This window comes from Mobula birostris, chromosome 5 (assembly GCF_030028105.1).
Source record: "Mobula birostris isolate sMobBir1 chromosome 5, sMobBir1.hap1, whole genome shotgun sequence".
NCBI lineage: Eukaryota > Metazoa > Chordata > Chondrichthyes > Myliobatiformes > Myliobatidae > Mobula > Mobula birostris.
This window is the reverse complement of record NC_092374.1, coordinates 196,249,812-196,277,546: the sequence shown is the minus strand read 5'-3', so window position 1 is coordinate 196,277,546 and position 27,735 is coordinate 196,249,812. Positions and strand designations below refer to the sequence as shown.

Below are 27,735 nucleotides of genomic sequence, written 5' to 3'. Positions count from 1 at the left end.
TTTTATTTTCAGTGTTTGGTTTCTTCTGCACATTGGTGTTCGTCAATCTTTGTCTGTTTGTGTACAGTTTCTTGTAAATTCTGTTGTATTTCTTTATATCCTGTAAACACCTGCAAGGAAATGAATCTTCGGGAACATTGACATACTCTGATAATAAATGAACTTTGAACACCCTGTATGTTCATGTACCTGCATAAAAGCCTCTTAAAACGTCACTGTCACACCTGCCTCCTTGGCAGCTCATTCCAGGTACCCACCACTCTCTGAGTGAAAAAGAACTTGCTCTGCATACCTTGTAATTTTCCCCTTCTCACCTTACAGACGTGCCCTCTAGTACTTGACATTTCTACTCTGGGAGAAAAATCCTGACCTGTCAGAATTTTATTAACTTCTAGCAGGTCTCTGCCTGCCTCTGATGCTCCCCTGAGAAAGCAGCCCGAGTTTCCACCCTGGGATTCCTCATTTCAGAAGTTAAGTTAATGAGGGGGAAACTTTGGTGAGACATGGGAGTGTTTTACAGGAATTAGAAGCAGAAAGGTCACAAGTAGGTCATGGCTGGGCTAACTTCAACCATAACCCCATATTCCAAAGTTCAAAGTAAAGTTATTATCAAAGTATTCTTTACCATGGTCCTCCACCTCCTTCCCTTTCTTCCATGGTCTTCCACCCTCTCCAATCAGATTGCCCCTTCTCCAGCCCTTTATCTCCTTCACCTATCAGCTTCCCAGCTCACTTCACCCATCCCACTCTCCCGGTTTCACCAATCACTTACCACTTTGTACTCCTTCCTCTCCTCCCCCCAACTTCCTACTCTACTTTCTCCTCTTCCTTCGCAGTTCTGAACAAGAAGGGTCTCGGCCCGAAACGTCGACTGTTCACCCTTTTCCATAGACACTGCCTAACCTGCTGAGTTCCTCCAGCGTTTTGTGTGTTGCTTCGGACTGCCAGTATCTGCAGATATTCTTGTGATTGTGATACCACTCTGAGATTCATTTTCTTGCAGGTGTTCACAGTACAACGACGAACTACAAGAGAATCAATGAATGTCTACACACAAAGACCGATGAGCAACCAAATGTAAAAGAAGGCAAACTGCTAGTGTATAAAAACGTAAACAAATAAATAAATAATGCTGAGAACATGAGGTGTACAGTCCTTGAAAGTGAATCCATAAGGGGTGTATTGAGTGATCAGCGCAGTGTTGAGATGAGTGAAGTTAGCCACGGCAGTTCAGGACCTGATGGTTGTAGGATAATAGCTGTTCCTGAACATGGTGGTGTGGGACCCAAGGCTTCTGTACTTCCGGCCCAATGGCAGCAGCGAGAAGAGAGCATGGCATTCATACCTGATAACTTTCACCCACAATTCATTAAGCATCTTCCTTTACAGAGCGGATTCCGAGATACGGAGTCTGGAAGTTCATGGAGGGAACTCCCGTGCTCAGGACCAGCAAGCCCATGGCTAGAATTCCAGAGGTGGGGACCTGTACAATTCACAGAAGGAATTCCAGGGATCAGACCCAACAGAGTGTAGGCAGAACACCAAAGGTGACTGAGGTCACTGTAAACATTGAACGCAGGCTCATGAGGGTCACAGCCGTGATATCTCCTCCAAACACACCCCACATCGTTACCCAACTATTCCCTGGAAGCAGAGAGTCTAGAGAGGAGCAGTGGATAACCCAATGAAAGCACTTCGCCTCTCGGCCAGGCGTGGATCTGGGGAGTAAGACAGGGAGGGGGAGCCAATTCCTTCACAGGGGCCGACTCACTTGCACAGTTGATCTGCGTTGTTGAGGTTCAAGTAATCGCGAACTGTTCGAGTCACGAGACCTCCTGCAAGCAAGAAGAGAGAGCCAGCCTGAGAGACCAGAGCAACACAGCACAGAAACAGGCCCTTTGGCCCACACTTCCATGCCAGCCTGTTTGTCCCGAGCTACATTAATCGATATCCACTACTCTTATATAAAAAATATACAACACAGATCAGCACAGCTCAAGATGCCTATGCCAAACACGGTGACAAAGTAAACCAAAATCTCTTCTGTCTGCATGCGATTTATATCGCTCCATTCCCTGTATACTCCTATGACTATCTAACAGCCTGTTAAATGCCACTATCATTAGACTATAAGATTTTGGACCAGAATTAGGCCATTTGGCCCACTGCGTCTGTACCGCCATTTCATCAAATTTGCTGATGTTACAAACATTGGAGGTGTAGTGGACAGTGAAGAAGGTTTTCAAAAGCTTGTAGAGGGATTTGAACCAGCTGAAAAACTGGGCTGAAAAATGGCAGATGAAGTTCAATACAGACAAGTGTGAGATTTTGCACTTTGGAAGGACAAACTAAGGTAGAACATACAAGGTAAATGGTAGGGCACTGAGGAGTGCAGTAGAACAGAGGGATCTGGGAATACAGGTACAAAATTCCCTAAAAGTGGCGTCACAGGTAGATAGGGTCATAAAGAGAGCTTTTGGTACATCGGCCTTTACAAGTCAAAGTATTGAGTATAAGAGCTGGAATGTTATGATGAGGTTGTATAAGGCATTGGTGAGGCTGAATCTGGAGTATTGTGTTCAGTTTTGGTCACCAAATTACAGGAAGGATACTAATAAGGTTGAAAGAGTGCAGAGAAGGTTTACAAGGATGTTGCCGGGACTTGAGAAACTGAGTTACAGAGAAAGGTTGAATAGGTTAGGACTTTCTTCCCTGGAGCGTAGAAGAATGAGGGGAGATTTGATAGAGGTATATAAAATTATGATGAGTATAGATAGAGTCTATACTCTTTTTCCACTGAGGCTAGGGGAGAAAAAAAACCAGAGGACATGGGTTAAGGGTGAAGGGGGAGAAGTTTAAAGGGAACATTAGAGGGGACTTCTTCACACATAGAGTGGTGGGAGTGTGGAATGAGCTGCCAGACGAGGTGGTAAATGTGGGCTCACTTTTAACATTTAAGAAAAACTTGGACAGGTACATGGATGAGAGGTGTATGGAGGGATATGGTCCAGGTGCAAGGCAGTGGGATTAGGCAGAAAAATGGTTCGACACAGCCAAGAAGGGCCAAAAGGCCTGTTTCTGTGCTGAAATATTCTATGACCCAATTTTCTATTCAGCTCCAATCTGCTGTCTTCTCCCTGTATCCCTTCATGCCCTGACCAATCAAGAATCTATCAAACTCTGCCTTAAAAATACATAAAGACTTGGCTCCACAAATGCCTATGCCAAAAAATTCCACAGATTCACCAATCGCTGGCTAAAGATATTCTTCCTCACCTCCATCCCAAAAGGGCAACCCTCCATTCTGAGGCTGTGTCCTCTGGTCATAAACTATCCTACCACAGTAAACATCCTCTCCACATCCACTCTATCAAGGCCTTTGACCATTCGATAAGTTTCAATGAGGTCACCCTTCAGTCTTCTGAATTCTAGTGAATGCGAGCCCAGAGCCATCAAACGCTCTTCATATGACAAGCCATTCAATCCTGGAATCATTTTTGTGAACCTCCTTTGAACCCTCTCCAGTTTCAGCACATCCTTTCTAAGATCAGGGGCCCAAAGCTGCTCACAATACTCCAAGTGAGGCCTCACCAGTGCTTTATAAAGTCTCAACATTACATCCTTCCTTTTATATTCTAGTCCTCTTGAAATGAATGCCAACATTGCATTTGCCTTCTTCACCACAGGCTCAACCTGCAAATTAATTTTTTTGGGAATCCTGCACAAGGTGCACCTCAGTTTTTTTGTATTTTCTCTCCATTAAGAAAATAGTCAATCCTTTTACCAAAGTGCACGGCCATACACTTCCTGACACTGTATTCCACTTGCCATTTCTTTGCCCATTCTCCTAATCTAAGTCCTTCTGTAGCCTAATTCCTCAAAACTACCTGCCCCTCCACCTATCTTCATATCGTCCGCAAACTTTGCAACAAAGTCATCAATTCCGTCATCCAAATCATTGATATATAACGCAAAAAGAATCAGTCCCAACACAGACCCCTGTGGAACACTACTAGTCACTGACAACCAACCAGAAAAGGCTCCCTTTATTCCCACCCTTTGCCTCCTGCCAAGCAACCACTGCTTTATCCATGCTAGAATCTACCCAGTAATACCATGGGCTAGTAGCTTGTTAAGTGTGGTACCTTGTCAAAGGCCTTCGGAAAATCCAAGACAGCAACATCAACCAATTCTCCTTTGTCTGTCCTGCTTGTTACTTCTTCAAAGAATTCCAACTGATTTGGCAGGCAAGATTTTCCCTTGAAGAAACCATGCTAACTGCAGCCTATTTTATCATTTGCCTCCAAGTACCCTGAACCCACATCCTCAACATTCAACTCCAACATCTTCCCAACAACTGAGGTCAAACTAACTGACCTCTAATTTCTTTTCATCTGCCTCTCTCCCTCCTTTAAGAGTGGAGTGACATTTCCAATTTTCCAGTCTTATGGAACCATTTCAGAATTTAGCGATTCTTGAAAGATCATTATTAATGCCTCCACGATCTCTTCAGCCACCTCTTTCAGAACCATCGGGTGTACACCATCTGGTCCGAGTAATTTATCTACCTTCAGACCTTTCAGTTTCCCAAGAACCTTCTCTCTAGTCATGGTTATCACACACTTCACGACCCCTGACACCTGGAACTTCCACCATATTGCTAGTGTCTTCCACAGTGAAGACTGATGCAAAATACATATTTAGCTTGTCCGTCATTTCCTTGTCCCCCATTCCTCCCTCTCTGGCATCATTTTCCAGAGGTCTGATATCTACTCTCACCTCTCTTTTACACTTCTGGTATCCTCTTTAATATTACTGATCAATGTGACCAATTAACCTCTAACCTGCACGTTGCTGGAATGAGCACCCAGAGGAGACCCACGTGGACACGGGGAGAACATACAAACTCCTTACAGACGGCGGCAGGAAGTGAACCCAGGTCACTGACTATACTACCAAGCTAGTTAGTCCCCCCACCAAGCTGGTCCCATTTGCCTGCGTTTGGCCTTTCTTCCTCTAAACCTCTCCTTTCCATGCCATGTACTTATCCAAATAAAGGCTTTTACTATGCCTATCCCAGCCATTTCTTCTGGCAGTTCATACACACTACCCGCTAGGCGAGTAAGTCGCTTATCAGGTCCTTTTTAAATCTTTCCCCTCCAATCTTAAACCTATCTGAGGATTACAGATCACTCCAACACTCAAAGTCTAACCCTATGTCCCCATTGTGAGAGGTGGAAATGGGTAAGGCTGGCCAACAGGGCTCTGGTGAAGCTCTGTAGGCCAATCCCCTGAGCAGTGGATGCAATGGGTTACAGAAACGCTGATGAACTCCAGCCATACCAATGACTTTGGACAATAAAGACGGGAGGTCACCGATGGCCTATGCTCCACTGGGAGCTCAGGGAAAAGGAAAGAAGCACACAGAGCACTCCATTACAACATTACCTTAAGGTAGTACGAGGGAAAACAGTAACAGGATGCAGAATAGAGTGTAAAATTTACAGGTAAACTGCAGTGTAAATAGGCAATAAGTTGCAAGATCATAACCAGGTGGATCGCTAGGTCAAGTCTCCATCTTATTGTACTAGGGACTGTTCAATAACTGTATAACAGCAGGACAACAGAGGAAATGGGCTACAAACTTAGGTTGCAGAGTGTCAGTGTCACGAGCCCCGCGCCTCTCCGGTGTGCCGTACAGCGTTGAGCTTCTAGGGTTACTGAGCACCTGTACTTACTAATCGTTATCTTAACTACAGCCAATAAGCCCTTGTGCTTTTGGTTTAATCTGTCAAGTTTATTGTGACTGGCGTGTTTCCTGCATTCTATGATTATTTAAAGAGGACTCTCATTCATTGCCTCAGTGGATTCATTGTGTCAGAGAGAGTGAATTGTCGCGCGTGCTGCTCAGTCGTTCCCCCGAGACTCTGTTGGTGTTCCTATTTCTAACCTACTGTCTCCATCTCTTCGTGAGCCTGTCGTCCTCCGCTCCTGAGTCAAGTCGTGAGCCAGTTGCCCTCCGCTCCTGAGTCAAGTCGTGAGCCAGTTGCCCTCCGCTCCCAGGTCGAGTTGTGAGCCAGTTGCCCTCCGCTCCCAGGTCAAGTCGTGAGCCAGTTGCCCTCCACTCCTGGGTCGAGTAGTGAACCTGCTGCCCTCCACTCCAGGGTCGAGTGGTTGTCAGAGCTTCCTGTGACTGACAGCCTGCCGTTCCACCGTTACTGGGTCCAGTCCTCCAGACAGTTAGTCCAGAGCTCTGGATCGCTGGCTCAGTAACAACACTGTGAACATGACTGCAGCACACTGCACCACTCTGACCAGAGTTCACATACCCACTGACCATCCCATGCTCCACAGGGAGAGATCGTCCGGGCTGGGCAGGGGCCCAGGGCACGGGTACTGTCTACGGCAACAAAGGGCCTGGACAGAGCGAGGAGAAACGGCATGCTCCCCCACAGAAAGCGTCCTGTCTGGACTCATCACAGCTACTCTGCCGGTGGCATAAGGCAGTGAGTTGTGGACACAGCTCAGCACAACACAGAAACCAGCCTCCCCTCTGCAGATTCTGACTGTACTTCATGCTGCCTCTGTAAAGCAGCCACCCACCCCGGACATCCTCTCTTCTCTCCACTTCCCGAGAAAAGTACGCCGCACCAAGACACCTCCTACTCCACTGTTATCAGACTATTAAACAGTTCCCCAGTACAACAGATGGACTCTCGACCAAACAATGATCTTGCACCTTATTGTCCACCTGAACTGCACTTTCTCTGTTAGTGTTACACTTTATTCTGTATTGTGGTATTGCTTTCCCTTGTACTGTATAATGACCTGGTCTGTACGAACAGTATGCAAGACAAGCTGTTACCTGTACCTCCATGTGTGTGACAACAATAAGCCAATTACAATTCTAATTCCTTCATGGGGGTGGTCAGTAGTGGGCAGCACAGATTGGCCCAGACCGGTAGACACATTGGAGGAAAATGTAATTATACTCAACATGATGGACTCGGAACAGCGAGAAGATGGCCTCCATTCTCGTTGTTGGAGAGACAGAGCCTGTCTGTGATACCGAAGTGCTGTTTTGTGGATTGTAGTTTGATGCGGGGGTGGGTGGGTGCGGAGTGAGTGTGGGGTGGGGGATGGGGCGGGGAGAAAGACTCTGAGATACCGAAGTGCTGGTTGGTGAACTACAGTTTGATTAACTCTAGATCAAAGGATTCTTTGGTGCTTCTACCGCTGCTCGCATGGTGAGGGGGTAGGAGTGCAGATGGGGGGAGGCCCAATGCTTTTGCTGCCGCTTGTGTGAAGGAAGTGGATTCAGAGGTGAGCTTTGGGGCTTCGATATTTCTATTGTTCTACGGGGTTTCTTCATTCATGGGTGTCTGTGAAGAGGACGAATTTCAGGTTGTATACTGGTAGTATATGTATTCTGAAACTTTGAAGTGATGGGGCTCTGAAACTGTTAAATTGTGCAGGGCTCCTGTTAGAAGAGGTTCACCTTACAGGTCTATGGACCCAGAGCTGACCAGAGCTGACATCTATTATTGGCCAAACGGTCTCCTTCCTGCCTTCCCCTTCCTCTTCAAGGCCCTGCTGCTTCGCCCCACAGCTGCCGTGTGATTTCTCTCCATTTCCCAGGGGGCAGCAAGAGAGGTGAAAGGTTACTTACGGCAGCTCTCTGGCATGACCTTCAGGGCAAGGGGGACAAGGTCGTCGAAGGAAGCATCCAGGATGAGGGCATGGATCTCCGGGTAGTTCATCGTGGCCCAGGTCGCTGGAAAAGAAAACATCAAATTTAAGAGCAACCCCAGCCCACAGAGCAGCTCTGATTGCTTCCAACCCTACAGAGTAGAGTAAACTTCCGATAACCCCCCACCCCCGTGTTCGGAGATCTTGATGCTTCTCTATCAAATCCACCAGGTTCTGCTTCCAACACGCACTCCCAATTCTGCAGGGCTTCTTTTAAACATCTGGAGATTAAAGATTAGCTTTACCTGTCCGATGTACATCACAACCTGCAGTGAAATGTGTTGCTCTGCATCAAATCAGATCAGTGGGAGCAGTCCCTAAGTGTCACCACACTTGTGGCACCAACACAGCACACCTACAACTTCCTCACCCTATCCGTCTGACTTTGGAATGTGGGAGGAATCGGCAGCACACAGAGGAAACCCACAGGGTCACGGGGAGAACATACAAACTCCTTACAGACAGTGGTGGGATTCGAAACCCCGATCCGAGATCCCTGGTGTGGCAAAGTGACTGCACTGACCGCCACGCTACGGGGCCCAGTAACCCCTTTTTCCACGCTCACTTTAAACGTAACAGATCCCTGTTCTCTGCTCCCTTTAGACACACTGAGTCCCACCTCCCTCGCTCCCACTAAACTTACTAAGTCTGGTCTACATTACAGACCAGCTGAGGGTCCTGCTTTTGCACAATCTTTGTTTTCCACTCTATGGTATTATTCCTGTACGTATAAAGTATGTATAATTTCTGTTGTTTACACCCATGTGCCAGTGATGCTGCTGTAAGCACAGTTATCATTGTACTGCACCTCACCACACATGACAATAAACTCCACTTCCCAAGCTTCTTTTAAACTCACTTGAGCCTGATTCTCTGTGCTCACCTTAAACTAACTGGAGCCCCACTTCCCACTCTCACTTTACACATATTGTGCCCAGATTCGCAAGCTCCCTTTAAACTGAATGGGAACGGGACCCCGTTCCAGTTCTCTTTAAATTCACTGGGACCCCCGTTCCAGTTCCCTTTAAATTCACTGGGACCCCCCCGTTCCAGTTCCCTTTAAATTCACTGGGACCCCCATTCCAGTTCTCTTTAAATTCACTGGGACCCCCATTTTTTGCCTTTTACTTCACAGGGATCAGATTCCGGCTCCCTTTAAGGTAAAAGCCAACGGCAACCATGAATCAACCATTTACACTGTTCCTACACGAACCTCATTGTATTCTCCCCTCATTGCCATCAACTCTCCCTCCCTCCCTTTACACCAGATTCTGCAACTCACCATCACACTGGGGACAATTTCAGAAGCTCATTATCTGATTAACAGCAGTATAATTGTTCTCCTGCTGTTTCTGATGTGCTTAAAGGGAGTCAGAGCCAGTGTGTGTAAAAAGACCATGTTTTTGGCATGTGGGAGGAGACAAAAACACCGACATTTCATGGAGCGATGCCTCAGAAAGGCTGCATCCATCACTAAAGAACCGCATCACCCACTCTTCCCGTTACTACCATCACGGAGGAGGCACAGGAGCCAGAAAACGTGCACTCAGTGTTTCAGGAACAGCTCCTTCCTCACCGCCATTAGATCCCTGAATGGACAATGAACCCATCTACACTATCTCACGTTTTTTGTCCCGATGAAGGGTCTCAGCACAAAACATTGACTGTTTTATCATTTCCAAAGATGCTGCCCAACCTGCTGAGCTCCTCCAGCGTCTTGTGTGTTGCTCACTTTTTCTGTTTTCTTCTGCACCACTTCTTTAATTTTCCTGCACATATATCCTTGTGGCTAAGTTTCAGTTTTTACTATTATGAATTGCAATGCACTGCTGCCACAAAACAACCAATTTCACGACATACGCCAGTGATGTTAAACCTGATTCTGATTCAGATTCACTTGGGGGCGGGGGGAAGAGCCCATGCGGTCATAAGGAGAATGTGCAAGCTCCTCATAGAGACAGCGCTTAGCGCCTGAGGTTGGGATCGAACCCGGGTCGGCGGATTGGAAGCCAGCAGCTCTACCCGCCATACCATGGTGCCGCAGAACCGTCAAGGGATCGCGGCGGAGCGGAAGAGTAGGAGGAGCAGTTGAGACCTGTGAATCCACCAATCGACCAGGCGTACATGATGATGTCCTTGACGCGGAAGTTCAGGCGATGGGTTGCATATTGTATCACCACATCCATGGCGTTGGCCTCGTTCTGGGGGAAAGGCACACCCTAGGGTTTCAAATAAGGCAGGAGTTAATGACAACGGCGCCTCTGTCACACAGAGAAGAAACCCCACTTGCATCTGCCCCTCCCTAGTGAGAATGGCGGAGAGTTTCAGGGGGTGCGGGTGAAACAGCCAATGGAAATTAACTGGCACACTGCCAAAGGAAACGAGGTTTGAGGGTAGTGAGGTACCGTCAGTGACTGGTTGTCATAGAATGAGAGGTGCAGAGGAGGTGGGGCGCTGGGGCGAGGATGGAGGGGTTGTCAGTGGCAAATGAGAGGAAGCAAATGGAGGGAAACAGAAAAGAGATGAGAGGGAGAGTGTGGAAGGAGCAGGAAGCAAGAGGCAGCAAGGTGTCAGAGAAAGAGAAGGGGCAAAGTCAGCGAGAGGGGGAGGGGCAGAAAGGAGGTGAGAAGGAGGGGGAAGGCTGATAGAGAGAGGGGGAGGGGCAGAAAGGGGATGGGAGGGAAGGGGAAGGCTGATAGAGAGAGGGAGAGGGGCAGAAAGGGGATGGGAGGGAGGGTCAAAGACAGAGGGGGGAGGAGCAGACAGAGCAGAGAGGAGGGGGAAGGGAGGGAGAGAGAGGGGGAAGGGTGGGAGAGGGAGGGGAGGGAGCAGGTTGAGGGTGAGGCAGAGGAGAGTAAGAAGCAGGAGGACAGAGAGAGGGGGAGTGGGGGAGGGAGGTGAGCAGGAGAAAGGGAGGGGTAGGGACAGGGAGTTGAGCCGCAGAGAGAGATGGGGAAGCAAGAGGGGAGGAATCAGGATTTGAAAAGAAGTGGGGGACATTATTAAATTTCTTAATCACAGCTCCTCACAGTTCCCCTGCTCACCGTGCTGCCCGCAAACCCGGGGTGATTCCATCCGAGGACTGAATAGCCAGCTGTGAAGATCAACACCTGGAAGTCAGTAACAGATAATCTTTGTCTGTCTCTCTCTCTCTCTCTCTCTCTCTCTCTCTCACACACACACACACACACACACAATCATTCAGAGCACAGGATGTATGCAAGTGACACAGTCAGCTCTTTAAATCCACTACCCAACCAGCCCCTCTCCCTGCCTCTCTTTTCCGTGATCGTCGTCATTTTCCCTTTACAGTGTGGATAAACAAATCCTGTGTTTGTAATACATCTCAGAACTGCTTTTCCCAGAGAGTAGCGAACCTATGGAATTCTCTGGCCAGTGAAGCAGTGGAGGCCACCTCGGTAAATATATTTAAGACAAGGTTGGAGAGATTTTTGCATAGTAGGGGAATTAAGGGCTATGGGGAAAAGGCAGGTAGATGGAGATGAGTCCATGGCCAGATCAGCCATGATCTTATTGAATGGCTGAGCAGGCTGGCCTGCTCCTGTTCCTATTTCTTATGTTCTTAGAGTTGTATCCTGTATACTTTGATAATAAATGTGCTTTGAAATGTCTATCTGTTTTCTGAGGATACAGCACTAGGGGGCAGTGTGGGCTGTGATCAGAAGATAGGGTGGCAGCAGAGCCATAACCAGCAGGTCCCTTACTTGAGGAAGAATAGACTGAATTTGAGATGATAGAAAAAATAGAAAAATAGGGTGCTCTGTAGGAAGGAAGGATTAGATTGATCTGAGATTAGACTAAAAGGTCAGCACAACATCACGGGCCAAAGGGGCCGTACAGTGCCCTGTAGTGTTCTGTTCTATGTTCCAATAAGCTAATTCTGGGATAAGTGGGATGTCCTATCACAAACAGTGAGTGAAACTACAATGATATTCTTTGAAATTTAGGAAAATGAGGAGTGATCTTATGGAAACATACGAGATCCTTAGGGAGAAGGACAGTGCAAGTATCAAGTCGCTTCCACTCGTGGGAGAATCTTGAATGGGGGACACAGTTACGAGATAAAGGGGTAGTCAAGCAAAATCGACTGCTTAGGGCAGAGAACTCCAGAGTATTGTGGAGGTTAACTCACCAAGGGTATTTCACTGGAATTAGAATTGTTTCTTTACTGTCAGGTGTACCGAGATTAAATAAAAAATTCAGACAGAATAGATTATTACACATTCATTCAGGTAGAACAAGGCCAAGCAGCTACAGAATAAAGTGCAGTGCAGGTAAACAATACTGCCATCAGAGAGGAGGTACAGGAGCCTGAAACACACACTTAACATTTTAGGAACAGCTCTTCCTTTCTGCCATCAAATTTCTGAACCCACGAACACCACCTCTGTATTGAAGGGTCTCAGCATGAAACATCAGTGATATTAAACCTGATTCTAATATTAAATGGTGAGAGATCATAACGAGGTACAAAGAAGACAGATGAGTTCAGGGCAGTGGGAACTGGCGCATAGGAGTTGAGATCTGGGGTACGTTGAGAAGTAGGGTAGGCTTGAAGGGGTCGAATGGCCTACTTGATGTCCTACTTTCTCGTGTTGCATCAGTGCCAGAAAACTTATTGAAGACACTCACAATACGCAAGTCGGGCAGCATCCGTGGAAACGATCAGTCAACGTTTTGGGCCGGAACCCTTCCTCAGGACAGAAGAGGGAAGGGGCAGAGGCCCTATAAAGAAGGTGGGGGGAGGGTGGGAAGGAGAAGGCTGGTAGGTTCCAGGTGGAAAAACCAGTAAGGGGAAAGATAAAGGGGTGGGGGTGGGGAAGCAGGGAGGTGATAGGCAGAAAAGGTGAAGAAAGAATAGGGGAAAACACAATGGGTAGAAGGAGGCGGAACCATGGAGGTGATAGGCAGCTGGGGGACGGGGCAGAGTGACATAGGGATAGGGGAAGGGAGGGGGGGGGAATTACCGGAAGTTGGAGAATTCTATGTTCATACCAAGGGGATGGAGACTACCTAGACGGTATATGAGGTGATGCTCCAACCTGAGTTTAGCCTCATCGTGGCAGTAGAGGAGGCCATGTATGGACATATCCGAATCGGAACGTGAAGCAGAGTTGAAGTGGGTGGCTACTGGGAGATCCTGTCTGTTGTGGCGGACGGAGTGGAGGTGCTCGACGAAGCGGTCCCCCCAATCTGTGTCGGGTTTCACCAATGTAGAGGAGGCCGCACCGGGAGCACCGGATGCAATAGATGACCCCAACAGACTCACAAGTAAAGTGTTGCCTCACCTGGAAGGACTGTTTGGGGCCCTGAATGGTGGCAAGAGAGGAGGTGTAGGGACAGGTGTAGCACTTGTGCTTACAGGGATAAGTGCCGGGTGGGAGATCCGTGGAGAGGGACGTGTGGATCAGGGAGTCGTGGAGGGACCGATCCCTGCGGAAAGCGGAGAGTGGTGGAGAGGGAAAGATCTGCTTAGTGGTGGGGTCCTGGCTTTCCATTCCAGGACATCTCAAATGCCCTCTTTAAGGATCGTGGTTTCCCTTCTGCCGTCATCAATGATGCCCTCACCCGCATCTCCTCCATTTCCCGCACTTCGGCCCTCACCCCATCCTCCCGCCACCACAACACGGACAGAGTTCCCCTTGTCCTCATCTACCACCTCACCACCCTCCGGATCCAGCACATTATCCTCCGCAACTTCCGCCACCTTCACCAGAACCCACCACTAAGCACATCTTTCCCTCTCCACTTTCCACAGGGATTGGTCCCTGCGTAACTCCCTGATCCACACGTCCCTCCCCACGGATCTCCCACCCGGCACTTATCCCTGTAAGCGTAAGTGCTACACCTGTCCCTACACCTCCTCTCTCACCACCATTCAGGGCCCCAAACAATCCTTCCAGGTGAGGCAACACTTCACTTGTGAGTCTGTTGGGGTCATCTATTGCATCCGGTGCTCCCGGTGCAGCCTCCTCTACATCGGTGAAACCCAACACGGATTGGGGGACTGCTTCGTTGAGCACCTCCGCTCCGTCCGCCACAACAGACAGGATCTCCCTGTAGCCACCCACTTCAACTCTGCTTCCCATTCCAATTCAGATATGTCCATACATGGCCTCCTCTACTGCCATGATGAGGCTAAACTCAGGTTGGAGGAGCAACATCTCATATACCGTCTAGGTAGTCTCCAGCCCCTTGGTATGAACATAGAATTCTCCAACTTCCGGTAATTCCCTCCCCCTCCCTTCCTCTATCCCTATTTCACTCTGCCCCCTCCCCCAGCTGCCTACCACCTCCCTCTTGGTTCCGCCTCTTTCTACTACCCATTGTGTTTTCCCCTATTCCTTCTTCACCTTTCCTGCCTATCCCCTCCCTGCTTTCCCTCCCCCACCCCTTTATCTTTCCCCTTACTGGTTTTTCACCTGGAACCTACCAGCCTTCTCCTTCCCACCGTCCCCCCACCTTTTTTATAGGGCCTCTGTCCCTTCCCTCTTCAGTCCTGACGAAGGGTTCCGGCCCGAAACGTTGACTGATCGTTTCCACGGATGCTGCCCGACCTGCTGAGTTCCTCCAGCGTGCTGTGAGTGTTGCTTTGACCCCAGCATCTGCAGAGTATTTTGTGTTAGCCTATTGGAGACGATTCGTATAGAATCTTGCTTCCCTGCAAGAGTGCTCCGTGTAGGTTTGCCTAACGGTGGGGAGGGCTTTACCCAGTCCATCGTGGGTAAAGCCTTCTCAATCACTAAACACATCCACAGGAAAGCAACATCCATCATCAAGGACCCCCAATAACTAGGCCATGCTTTCTTCTCACTGCTGCCATCAGGAAAAAGATACAACCCACAACCACCAGGTTCAGGAACGGTTATTACCCCTGAACCATCAGGCTCTTGAACCAGCTGGGATAACTTCACTCAGGTTCACTCGCCCCACCATTGAACTGTTCCCACAAGCTATGGACTCACTTTCAAGGACTCTTCATCTTATGTTCTCAATATTTATTGCTTATTTATTTATCATTATTATTTTTTTTCTTTTGTAAAAGCACAGTCTTCTGTTGTCTACCCCATTGGGTGCGGTCCTTCAATGAATTTGTGGATTTATTGAGTATGCCTGCAAGAAAATGAATCTCACGGTTGTATATGGTGAAATATATGTACTTTGAAAATGAATCTCACGGTTGTATGTGGTATATATGTACTTTGATAATAATTTAACTTTGAACTTTGAGATAAAATTTACTTGCATATGGAAAAGTATCAACTTACGAAGGATACCAGCTTGGCTTTGTACAGGGCAATGGTTCGATCTTGATTATTGAACATATAAATGAAGATGTGGTCACATCAGTGGATGTCATCAATATAGATTTTGGTAAAATATTCATGATGTCCTGCAGAGTAGGTTGGTCGAGAAGACATGGGAGCCGTAGCTGGACCCAAAATTGGCTTGGCCACAGAAGACAAGGGGCAGTAGTAGAGGGGTTCCCTTTCCTTTCCTTGCCAGATCTATGACCTGTGGTGTTCCTCCAGGTACCAGCGGTAGCACCTCTGTTGTTTACAATTTGTATTCATGATTTCATCTGATCAGTAAGTTTGCAGATGACACAGATACTGCTGAAGTTGTGGGTGGTGCAGAAGGTTGTCACAGGATACAATATAACAGGATATAGAAGTGAGCAGAGAAATAACAGCTGGAGTTTAACCTGGTTGTATGGCTGGAAGGCCAAATCCCAGAGTAGAGTAAATAGCGGGATGCTTCAGAGCATTGATCCAGAGGTGCAGCCACAGCTCCCAGAAGGTGCCAGCACAAATTGATAGGGTGGTAAAGACAACTGCCTTCATTGGTCATAACACTGAACATGAAAGTTACAGCTGTATAAAACCTTGGTTAGGACACATTTGGAGTGAAGGCTGCAGACTGCAGCCATCAGGAGGAGGAGCAGAAGCCTGAAGGCACACATGCAACGGTTCAGGAACAGTTTCTTCCCCTCTTCCATCCGATTCCTGAATGTACACTGAACCCATGAACACCACCTCACTACTTATTTAGTCATTTTATTTTTATATATTCTGTTTTCTCTCTATTATTATGCATTGCATGTACCGCTGCCGCAAAGTTAACAGATGTCACAACATATGCCGGTGATGTTAAACCTACTCCTGATTCTGCTTCAGGTTACTATGCAATTGTCGAGGCTTTGGACAGGATGCACAAGAGGATCATCTGGATGCTCAGAATGAGAGGGTAAGAGCTTTATGGGGAGTTTGGACAAACTTGTCTTGTTTCCCTGGAGTTTAAATGGCTGTGGGAAGACCTGATAGAAGCATATCAAATTATGTTAGGCACAGATAGGGGAGACAATCTTCCTCCCAAAGGGGAAGAGTCAAATGCTAGGGGCCATGGTCATAGGCTGAAAGCAAGGGGAAGAAAGTTCAAAGGGGATATGTGAAGCAAGATAGATTTTACACACAGAGTGGTAGGCGACTAGAACACGCCAGCAGGAACAAGCAGATAAAATAGGTATGTTTCAGAGTCATTTAGACAGGCACATGTACAGACAGGGAATCATGCAGGCAGATGAGATCAGTTTTTAGTTGGCATTATGGATGGTAAGTCAAAGTACCATGGATGGAGGGTTAGGTTCACCATGTGTAGAAGGGACGGGGACCAGTGCAAAGACAGGGACGAAGCTTTCTTGACAACAAGCCCAGACTCAGCATAATAATTTACAAGTTACTGTCCGACCTCCTTGATGTGAAACAGAAAACCACAGATTCGAGGAAATGTACAATGTTTGCTGCCAGCTCTCCTCAGGACTGATCACGCTATGTGCCCTACCTTCCAGTGGAGTGATGACACACACAACTTCATAGAAACCTCGGGACCGATCACGCAACATCACCTACCTTCTAGTGGAGTGCTGACACACCCGACTTCATAGAAACCTGCGTTCCCCTCACAGCAGATCACCTGCCATTGGAAAGAAACACATTTGTTACAGAGGGGCAGCCTCTTCTTCTTCTTCGTCTTGTTTTACGGCGGTTACCACCCAGCTTACTGGTGCATTACCGCCACCTTCTGCTCTGGAGTGTGCAATACACTTGCACACTAAATTCCTTCACCCAATCACACACATACCCTAACCTACACTTTATCCTCTCATCTTTGGCCATCCTACTATCCTATTCCTGCTTATCCGTCATATCCTATAAAAAAAATCCCTGTACCCCTTAAGAAAGCTAAAAATACCCCAACCTTTGCTCTCTCACCCATGCCCAGCAACCCTTTTAATGTGAATTCCTGCACCTCCAATTCCCTTAGATTGATTATCATCATCTCTCTCTGTATCCCATACTTCCTGCAACTCAGAACTACATGTTCTACTGACTCCTCTTCCTGACATTCCTCACACAATCCTGTCTGGTGTTTCCCTATCATTTTCAATGTTTTGTTTAATGCACAGTGCCCCAGCCTTAACCTAGTCCACACAGTCTCCTCTCTTCTGTATCCACTACCTACCCTAGTATCTGCAACACTTTTTTATATCTGATATAAATGCCTCCCTTTCCCCTCCCTGTCCCATCTTTCTTGCCATATTCGGTTGACTTTTTCCCAGATTACACACTTAACCCCTGCTTTACTGATACTAATGTGCATTTCTATATTTTCTTTCTTAAACATCCTCTTTGCCAACTCATCCACCCTCTCATTCCCCTTCACCTCTACATGTGCTGGAACCCATAGAAATTTTACCTGACCTCCCTGATTTGTAATTCTTGTGACTGACTGAAGGACTTCATAAAGTACATCTTGCCGACTGTTTGTGTGAAAAGACCTTAAGCTTGCTAGAATTGAGGATGAATCTGAACATATCAACACTTTGACTTGTCTAGCTTTCTCCACCCATCGCAACGCAGCCAACACTACCAGAATCTCCACTGTAAACACCCCTAATTTATTAGGTGTTCTTCTGCTGATTCCAATTTCTTTTGCTGATATAGCCACCCAAAACCCTGTCACTCCTGTTTCAGGTTCCTTAGCACCTTCCGTATAAATCTGAGTATAATCATGATATTTTCCATCACATGACAGTTAAATGCACTTACCAAATCAGTTTTATATTTTCCTATCCTTTTTACCTCTAACAAATGCCAGTCTATGTCAGGCCATACAAGCTTCCATGGAGCTACAACCGGATAAACTACTGAAGGACTTATCCTTAGATCAAACACTCCACATTCTTTAACAATATCATTCCCTACCTGACTAAAGTTATCCCACTGAAACCTCCCATTTTCCCAGCACTCCTGCAACACTCCTTTAGTAGGGTGAGAATCATTGTGCCCCTTAAATTAGCCCAGTAGTTTGCCATCAATTGCATCCTTCTTAGTTCCAAAGACATTACTCCCATTTCTACTTCATAATTTCTCCTTTGGCTCCTCCCACTTCCTCCAAACTTAAGGTGTAGCCATGGGCACCGTATGGGTCCCAGCTCTGCCTGCCTTTTTGTTGGCTTTGTGGAACAATCCATGATCCAAGCCTGTGCTGGTATCTGTCCCCTACTTTTCCTTCGCTACATCGACGACTGCATTGATGCTGCTTCCTGCACGCATGCTGAGCTCGTTGACTTCATTAACTTTGCCTCCAACTTTCACCCTGCCCTCAAGTTTACCTGGTCCATTTCCTACACTTCCCTCCCCTTTCTAGATCTTTCTGTCTCTCTCTCTCTGGAGACAACTTATCTACTGATGTCTACTATAAGCCTACTGACTCTCACAGCTATCTGGACTATTCCTCTTCCCACCCTGTCTCTTGCAAAAATGCCATCCCCTTCTCGCAATTTCTCTGTCTCCGCCACATCTGCTCTCAGGATGAGACTTTTCATTCCAGGACGAGGGAGATGTCTTTTTTTAAAGAAAGGGGCTTCCCCTCCTCCACCATCAACTCTGCTCTCAAACGCATCTCTCCCATTTCACGCACATCTGCTCTCACTCCATCCTCCCGCCACCCCACTAGGAATAGGGTTCCCCTTGTCCTCACTTACCACCCACCAGCCTCCGGGTCCAACATATAATTCTCCGTAACTTCCGCCACCTCCTGCGGGATCCCACCACTAAGCACACCTTTCCCTTCCCCCCCCCCCCGCTTTCCGCAAGGATCGCTCCCTACGCAACTCCCTTGTCCATTCATCCCCCCCATCCCTTCCCACCAATCTCCATCCTGGCACTTATCCTTGTAAGGGGAACAAGTGCTACACATGCCCTTACACTTCCTCCCTTACCACCACTCAGGGCCCCAGACAGTCCTTCCAGGTGAGGCGACACTTCACCTGTGAGTTGGCTGGGGTGATATACACCGGTGCTCCCGGTGCGGCCTTCTATATATTGGTGAGACCCAACGGAGGCTGGGAGACCGTTTCACTGAACACCTATGCTCTGTCCGCCAGAGAAAGCAGGATCTGCCAGTGGCCACACATTTTAATTCCACGTCCCATTCCCGTTCTGACATGTCTATCCACAGCCTCCCCTACTGTCAAGATGAAGCCACACCCAGATTGGAGCAACAACACCTTATATTCCGTCTGGGCAGCCTCCAACCTAATGCCATGAACATTGACTTCTCTAACTTCCCTTAATGCCTCACCTCCCCTTTGTACCCCATCCCTTATGTATTTATTTATTTATTTATCTCTCTCTCTCTCTCTCTCTCTCTCTCTCTCTCTCTCTCTCTGTCTTTTTTCTCCCTCTGTCCCTTTCACTATAACTCCTTGCCTGCTCTCCATTCTCTGGGCTCCCCTCTCCCTTTCTTTCTCCTTAGGCTTCCCGACCCATGATCCTCTCCCTTCTCCAGCCTTGTATCCCTTTTGCCAATCAGCTTTCCAGCTCTTAACTCTCTCCCTCCCCCTCCTGTCTTCTCCTATCCTTTCGGATCTACCCCTCCCCCTTTCAAATCTCTTACTATCTCTTCTTTCAGTTAGTCCTGACGAAGGGTCTCAGGTCAAAACGTCAACTGTACCTCTTCCTAGAAATGCTGCCTGGCCTGCTGCGTTCACCAGCATTTTTTGTGTGTATGGGCTGATACTGGTGATGTTTTAAAAGCCCCACTGCACACTCTCAAAGCCTGAGCCTGAATCAGATCCAGTTTCCTTATAAGAGACCTAGCTGCTGATCCATATGCTATATTTCCATAGTCCAACACAGATCTCACTAAAGCCACATACATTCTCTTCAACGCTGAACAACTTGCTCCCCATTCCCTACCAGTCAAACATCTCATCACATTTATTACTTTTTTACATTTCTCCTCAACTTTCCTGATATGGTCTGTCCATGTTAATCGTGAATCAAATATAACTCCCAGAAATTTAAATGATCCAACCCTTTCTAATTCAATTCCATACATCCTTAACCTCTTCCCTACCTCAATTCTTTTCCTGGTGAAAAATAGTTTTGAATTTTTTCTACTGAAAATCTACATCCCCAATCATAACCCCACTCCACCACTTCATCAATTGCTTCTTGTAGTTTCCTGATTATATGCTCCATGTTCCTGCCCCTTTTCCACAAGGCCCCATCATCCGCAAACAGTGACCTACCTATATCCACTGGTACCTTTGTGATCGTAATGATGAAAAGTAATGGGCTAATCACACGACCTCGAGATGTGCCATTTCCAACTATGTACTGTTTTAATCATTCTGATCCAATCCAAACTTGAATTTTTCTACCAAACAAAAAATCTTTAATCCAATTAAAAACTCTCCCAGCAACCCCCATCTTGTGCAGTTTAATTAACAATCGTTCCTTCCACATCATATCATAGGCTTTTTCAATGTCAAGAAACACTGCAACTACTAACTCTTTATTTGCCTGGGTCTTCCTTATTTCAGTCTCTAACCTTATCACTGAGTCCATGGAATTCCTTCCCTTTCTAAAACCACTCTTGATAACTTGCCAGCATTCCCCTCTTCTCAAGCTCATACGATAAGCATCCTTTCCATTATCTTACATATATTGATGTTAATGCTATTGGTCTGTAGCTCGTGGGTTTTGATGGATCCTTGCTAGGTTTCCTTATTGGAATTACTACTGCTTCTTTCCATGCACTTGGTAATCTTCCCTCCTCCCACACTCTGTTATAGAAATGCAGCAACTTCAAGAGCGCTCCTTCTCCTAGATTTTTTAGCATCACAGAGCATATCAGATCTTTCCCTGGGGAGGTTGGTCTCGATCTCTTTATTGCTCTCACCATTTCTGCTAATGTAAATGGATCATCAATTATATCATCTGTTTCTTCCCTCCTGTTTAACACACCTGACTGTTGACTCATTGTTCTTTCCCTTCTCCTTCTCCCTTTTTCAGACAAATTTTCTGAACTGTCTATCTGTACAGACGACTTGGCCATGATCTCAGCCTTATCCCTACTGGAGACTGCTGTTTCCTCCTCAGATACCATTACTGGAAATTCCCATTCCCTTCTATCTTCCCCCCCGCCCATCCTCTTAATCAGTGGTCCCCAACCACCGGGCTGCGGACCGGTATCGGGCCGCAGAGCATTTGCTACTGGGCCGGGAGGAAACGATATGATTTGGCGATAGGAGTCAGCTGCACCTTTCCTCATTCCCTGTCACACCCACTGTTGAGCTTGAACGCATGTGAGGTCATTACCCGCGCATCATCCATGTCAGCGCGGGAAGGAGATCAACTCCTCGAGCTTGCAAATGACGGCGGGCTGAAAATTATGTTTGACATAACATCTCTGCCGGCATTCTGGACCAAAGTCAAGGCTAAATATCCTGAGATAGTCAGGAAAGCACTGAAAATGTTGCTTCCATTTCCAACATATCTCTGCAATGAATGCAATGAAAACTAAATTGCGGAATAGACTGGACATACGGAACCCCCTTTGAGTATCGCTGTCTCCCATCACCCCTCGATGGGACCGTGTTGTTGTAGGAAAACCAGCCCAGGGCTCCCACTGATTCAGCGATATTAGTGCGTTGAAATGATTTTATATGTTCATACGGGGAAAATAAGTGCCGTGTGTTTAATATCCAAACATTACTTAAAATGTTATGATGCTATTGACTGATAAGTGACTTATATAACCATATAACAATTACAGCACAGAAATAGGCGATCTCGGCCCTTCTAGTCCGTGCCGAAAGCTACTCTCACCTCGTCCCACCAACCTGCACTCAGCCCATACCCCTCCATTCCTTTCCTGTCCATATACTTATCCAATTTTTCTTTAAATGATAATATCGAATCTGCCTCTACCACTTCTACTGGAAGTTCGTTCAACACTTACTTCAAGCTCCCCTGTCCTCCCCTGATAATTGACTTATCACTACATTCATGCGAGGAAAATATGCGCTGTGTGCTTAATATTAAATTCGTTAGACAAACCTTTTTAGAAACGAAATTAAGTGTATTAGCCCCTTATTACCAATATTCCGGTCGTGATTAACACCCCCCACCCCCCCCGAACAGAATCGCCAAAAACCATTTGTAGAGAATAATATCAGCAGGTACACGGATGCTCAGGTCACGCATGCACACACAGGTGCCAGCGCAAGGCTTCATGGTCATTGTAGTCTTTCCTGAGGTAAACAACATATTTTTTGACTGCTACTCTTGTCCGTTGGCAACCCTACCCCCCCCATCCCCCCCCCCCCCCGGGTCAGCTGGTCCGCAAGAATATTGTCAATATTAAACCGGTCCACAGCGCTAAAAAGGTTGGGGACCCCTGTTGTAAACCATTCCCCATACCTCTCCCACAGGTGTTGTTCTTCTTATTTTGTTGCAAAAACTCCTCCAACTTGCCCTTTTAGCTTGATGTATAGTTCTTCTCACCACTGCCTGTGCCTTCTTACATTGAATCAAATACTGCATATTATGGGTTCTTTTAACTAGCCTGAGTGCTCTATTTCTGTTTTTTTACAGCCTGACAATATTCCTCTGTCCACCATAGTACCAGTTTTCTATTCATCCTATCTTTACTCCTGGGTATAGATCCTTCTGCTGCCATAAATAATTGCTGAAGTCACCTGACTGTTTAATTCATCTATATTTCCAGAAATGTCAACCTTTGTCAATGCTTCTTCACTTAACTTCTGAAACTTACCCCAGTCTGCTTTTCCAAACACCCACTTTGGGATTCCACAACCTGGTCTTACTTCAATTTTTTCACCCACTGAACATAAAACTGGGTAATGATCACTGCCTACTGTTGAAGCAGTCCAAACTCCCCAGTTACTAACTCCAGCCAAGGTATTAGACACTAATGTAATATCTAATACTGACTCAGTTCCTGTTGTGTTTATCCTTGTTCCTCTACCATTATTCATACACACCAAATCCTTTCCTTCCATCAAATCTTCAATTATCTTTCCATTTGAATCGGTAATCGGATCCACCCATATTGCGCTGTGAGCATTGAAATCTGCACACCACACTACTTTATGTCTGTTTTGTCCTTGTATCCTTAATAGGCTGTCCAAATCCAGCCTTTTACTTGGATTGTAGTAGTTAATTATAACCACTCCCTTCCCTCTCTCCCACACTTCCACCACTATGTATTCCTGATCATCTCCTTTTTCCAGTACCCTATATGGTATACCTTGCTTGATTAACGTAGCACAACCCCCTCCTCCCCCTAGATTTCTATCTTTCCTTATCATTGTATACCCATGCTCAGCTTCTTGTTGCAAACAAGTAAACAGTGAGGTTTTGTAGCCCCATGTTCAATTAATGTAAGGCAATGGGGTTATGTTCATTGGTCTGCATTAACCAGACAACACTGGCTAAGTTATCTGCATCATTGTGACTGAGTTCAAGGAAGCTTACAGACCAGACTGATTTTGTCACTTAGCACATTAAATATGGTCACAGGTATAACTGATCAATCAATAGTTGGGATATTTGTGTTCTCAGAAAGTCAACCCTCACAGCATTAATTTTGGGTGTCTGGCATCCCCGTCTCCAGAAGTTTTTAAGACAATCTATGTGAATAACTTTGTCCCAGCAAAGTATCTGAAAAATGCTACATGTAAATAATCTCAACCAGTGGTAAAACAGTATAAATGTTAGGAAACATTAGGGAGTGTTAGGAATGACAGAAAGATGGCGGCAAATTCATTCCTCAGCCTTCAGTTTCTGCGACGGACGACTCGTTCATCTGCAACTCATTGGTATATTTTTTTAGTTCATAAGAATTGTTCCTGTGTTCAAAAATCCTTTTGAAATTCAGAAATCTTTTATAAATCAGATATCCCCTGAGTTTTAATGTGTGCTATGAATTGTTTTTCTAAATTTAAACATAAATCACTAAAAATAAAGTAAACTTTGTTTAATCTACTCTGTTAGCTAGAAGCATCTCCCTTTGGTAGGATACTCATCGCTCAAGTAGTGGGTATTGAAAAGCTAGACCTCACCGTAGAGATTAGACATGGAAGTCAGCTTGTCTCTGAAGAGTAGGTTGATACAGTATAACTCCCTATAGTGAGGTGAGGTACCCATAGACACCTATATCGGAATATGCTTGTAATCTCTTTTTGAATTTAGAGCTTTGCAGATAGTGATTCCAATATTGTCCCAACAGAACGTAGAGCATCAAACAATACAGTACATGCCCTTTGGCCCCAATGTGCTGACCCTTCAACCTACTCCAGGAGCAATTTAACCCTTCCCTCCTACATAGCCCTCCATTTTTCTTTCATCCATGTGCCTCTTAAATGGGGTTTTTGCTTGGTTTAAGTTACAGGCTCCCTAGCACTGAATGGAAGAGAGAGGAACAGGACGCATTACTTATTTTTACATTGTAACTTAGAGTAATTTTTTACTTCCTGTACTGTGCAAGAACAGGGAGGAGGCACAAGAGCCTGAAGGACACACAGTCAATGATTTTGGAACAGTTTCTTCCCCTCTGCCATCAGATTTTTGAATGGCTATTGAACCCATGAACTCTACCTCACTACTTTTTTTTTCTTTTTGTGCTACTTATTTAACTTTATATATATTACTGTAATTTATAGTTTTTATTATTATCTATTGCAATGTACTTCTGTCGCATTACAACAAATTTCCCGACATATGCCGGTGATTAATACATACTGTCAGGAAGTGTATGCTCATGCTCTTTTGACTATTTTCTAAATGGAGAGAAAATATACAAAAAAACTGAGGCACAAAGAGACTTAGCATTCCTTGTGCAGGATTCCCTAGAGGTTAATTCGCAGATTGAGTCAGTGGTGAAGAAGGAAAATGCAACGTTAGCATTCGTTTCCGCAGGACTAGAATATAAGAGTATAACGTTGAGACTTTATAAAGCTCAAGTGAGACCTCAGGAGTATTGTGGGCAGTTCTGGGCCCCTTATCTTGGAAAGATGAGCTGCAACTGGAGAGGGTTCACAGGAGGTTCACAAAAATTATTCCAGGATTGAATGGCTTGTCATATGAAGAGTGTTTGATGGCTCTAGGCTTATATTCACTGGAATTCAGAAGAATGATGGGTGACCTCATTGACACCTCTCAAATGGTGAAAGGCCTGGTCAGAGTAGATGTGACGAGAATGTTTCCAATGGGGAAGAGTCCAGGCCAGAGGGTGCAGCCTCAGAATAGGGGGTATCCTTTTAGAATGGAATGAGGAGGAATTTCTTTAGCCAGAGGGTGGTGAGTCTGTGGAATTCTTTGCCACAGGCAGCTGTCGAGACCAAGTACTTATGTATATTTGAGGCAGAAGCTCTTGATTGGTCAGGGCATGAAGAGATACAGGGAGAAGGCAGGAAATTGGGTCTAAGAAGAAAATTGGATCAGCCAAGATGAAATGGTTAACCAGACACAATGGGCCAAATGGCCTAATTCTGTTGCTATATATTAAACCTGATTCTGATAATGATTCTACTGGAACAAAGCAATCAATTTCATGACCTAAGTAAGTGATAATAAACACAAGAGACTCTGCAGATGCTGGAAATCCAGAAAAACACACACAGAATGCTGGAGGAACTCAGCAGGCCAGGCTGTGCCTATGGAAAATAATAAACAGTTGACGTTTCAGGCCGAGACCCTTCATCGACTGTTTATTCCTCTCCATAAATGCTGCCTGACCTGCCAGGTTCTTCCAGCATTTTGTGTGATAATAAACAATGTTCTGATTCTGAATTTGGCAGACAGGTGTAAGTGCTGAATGGTTATAGTTGTGGGGGATTTTAACTTGTGTTAACTAGCAGCTCCTTAGGTTCAAGGGGCTTAGATAGGGGATTATTTTACACTTAAAGGCAGAATTTTTTTTGTAACAATTCATAAAATAGCCGTATGAAAGGAGGGGTTCCACTGGATTTAATCTTGGAAAATTAAGTCAGTCACAAGGTAGGAGTGTCTGTGGATTCTAACTCAGAGCTGATAAAGAATAAGCCCAGCCAGCAAAGCGGTGAAAGGTTACCACGGGCAGACATGATGGCAGTGCTGTGGTACCAATCACGTCGACGTTATGGAATGGAAGACTCTACTCCTGTTCCCAAGTCCTAAGTCTACAGACTGCATGGCGCTAGAGCTGCTCCCTTACTGATTCGACCTGACCTCACACTCGCTGAGTGACGCTGCCACGTTCTCCCTGTGACCCCATCAATTTCTCTGCTACTCTAGTCTCCTCCCACTTTCCAAGAACGCAAGGTTTCCTCGCTAAATGGCTGCATACCTCTCCCTCTCCATACCACCTCTGTGTGTCGGGGGGAGGGGGCCAGAATCTGCCTTACCAGCTTCTTCCCGTTCTCTGTGTCTGTCGCCCTCCGGTCCAAAAACACGGTGTCGATCTGGTTCCCGTCGCAGGAGATCAGCTTGGCTCGCTTACCCTGGTGCTGCAGAAGCAAATAAATACAAGACAGCTCACCACGTGTCGGGGGGACAAAGGTCACGGGCAGGTCGCTCGGCTCCTCATAAACAGGGCAGCTGCTGCCTGATTTCTTCCACATACTGCCGCCGGTAATGTCATTGTGCGTTCTCCCAGTGACCACATGGATCTCCTCCTGGCGCTCCCGTCCCCTCCCACGTTCCAAAGAGTTACTAAATTGTGGGCATGATATGTTGGCACCATAAGTCTAGTGACACTTGTGGTCTGCCCAGCACAATCTTTGCAGATTTGACACATACGATGCATTTCACTGTGTTTCGATATTTCAGCTAATTTCTCTTTAACTCATGAGCACTACCTCGCTACTTCTCTTTTGCACCATTTGTTTTTATTGTATCTTACCATAATTTGTTAAACCTGCACGGCACTGCTGCCACAAAGCAACAAGTTTGACGACTGATGTCGGTGTCGATAAATCTGATTCTGAATCTGAATCTAACCAGCACCCATCCCGTTCCTGTGGCACCCGGTCAGTGTTTGGACTACAGCAATCAATCCTACCTCTTCTATCAGTCGAGCCTGTCCCTGCAGTAACATGGGCATGATGGCTTTCTGCAGCAGCGACACCGAGCCAGGGTACAGCATCCGGCGGCCAAACGATTTAGCGATCAAGTAGCTGCAAAGCAAACAGCTGCTCAGTTACCGGGGCAACAGTTCCAGACGCCTTAAATAAAAACAATGGCGGAAATACTGAACCGGTCAGGCAGCCTCTGTGGAAAGAGACGCAGGGTTAACGTTTCAGATCGAAGACAAAGATCAAGTTTGTTTCTCTCTCCACTCACCTTGCCTGACTTGCAGTGTTTCCAGCATTTTCTGCTGTTAATTGAAATTTCCAACATTTTATTTTTGATTTTCTGATTCTGGCTGATTGAAAGCTGTTTTTAGACCACAGAAATTTACAGCACATTACAGGCCCTTCGGCCACAATGTTGTGCTGAGCATGTGACCTGCTCTAGAGACTGCCTAGAATTTCCCCAGCACATAGCCTCTATTTTTCTCACCTTCATGATTATGATTACTCTTCATCCTAGCCACTGTTAAAAAAAGGAG

General features: G+C 46.2%; 1 protein-coding gene across 2 annotated transcripts in view; it reads right to left on the bottom strand.

Annotated features, from left to right (window-relative positions):
• Positions 1-27,735, bottom strand: part of abhd16a (abhydrolase domain containing 16A, phospholipase) — a 138,231-nt gene that overhangs the window by 26,474 nt on the left and 84,022 nt on the right. For both annotated transcript variants that reach the window (XM_072259247.1, XM_072259248.1), the window contains exons 8-14: positions 27,187-27,301; positions 26,531-26,632; positions 16,680-16,743; positions 10,794-10,843; positions 9,845-9,968; positions 7,670-7,774; positions 1,772-1,835 (exon numbers count right to left, since the gene is read on the bottom strand). In XM_072259247.1, the coding sequence (XP_072115348.1) occupies positions 1,772-1,835; positions 7,670-7,774; positions 9,845-9,968; positions 10,794-10,843; positions 16,680-16,743; positions 26,531-26,632; positions 27,187-27,301 (624 nt within the window). The remainder of the gene's footprint in view (positions 1-1,771; positions 1,836-7,669; positions 7,775-9,844; positions 9,969-10,793; positions 10,844-16,679; positions 16,744-26,530; positions 26,633-27,186; positions 27,302-27,735) is intronic.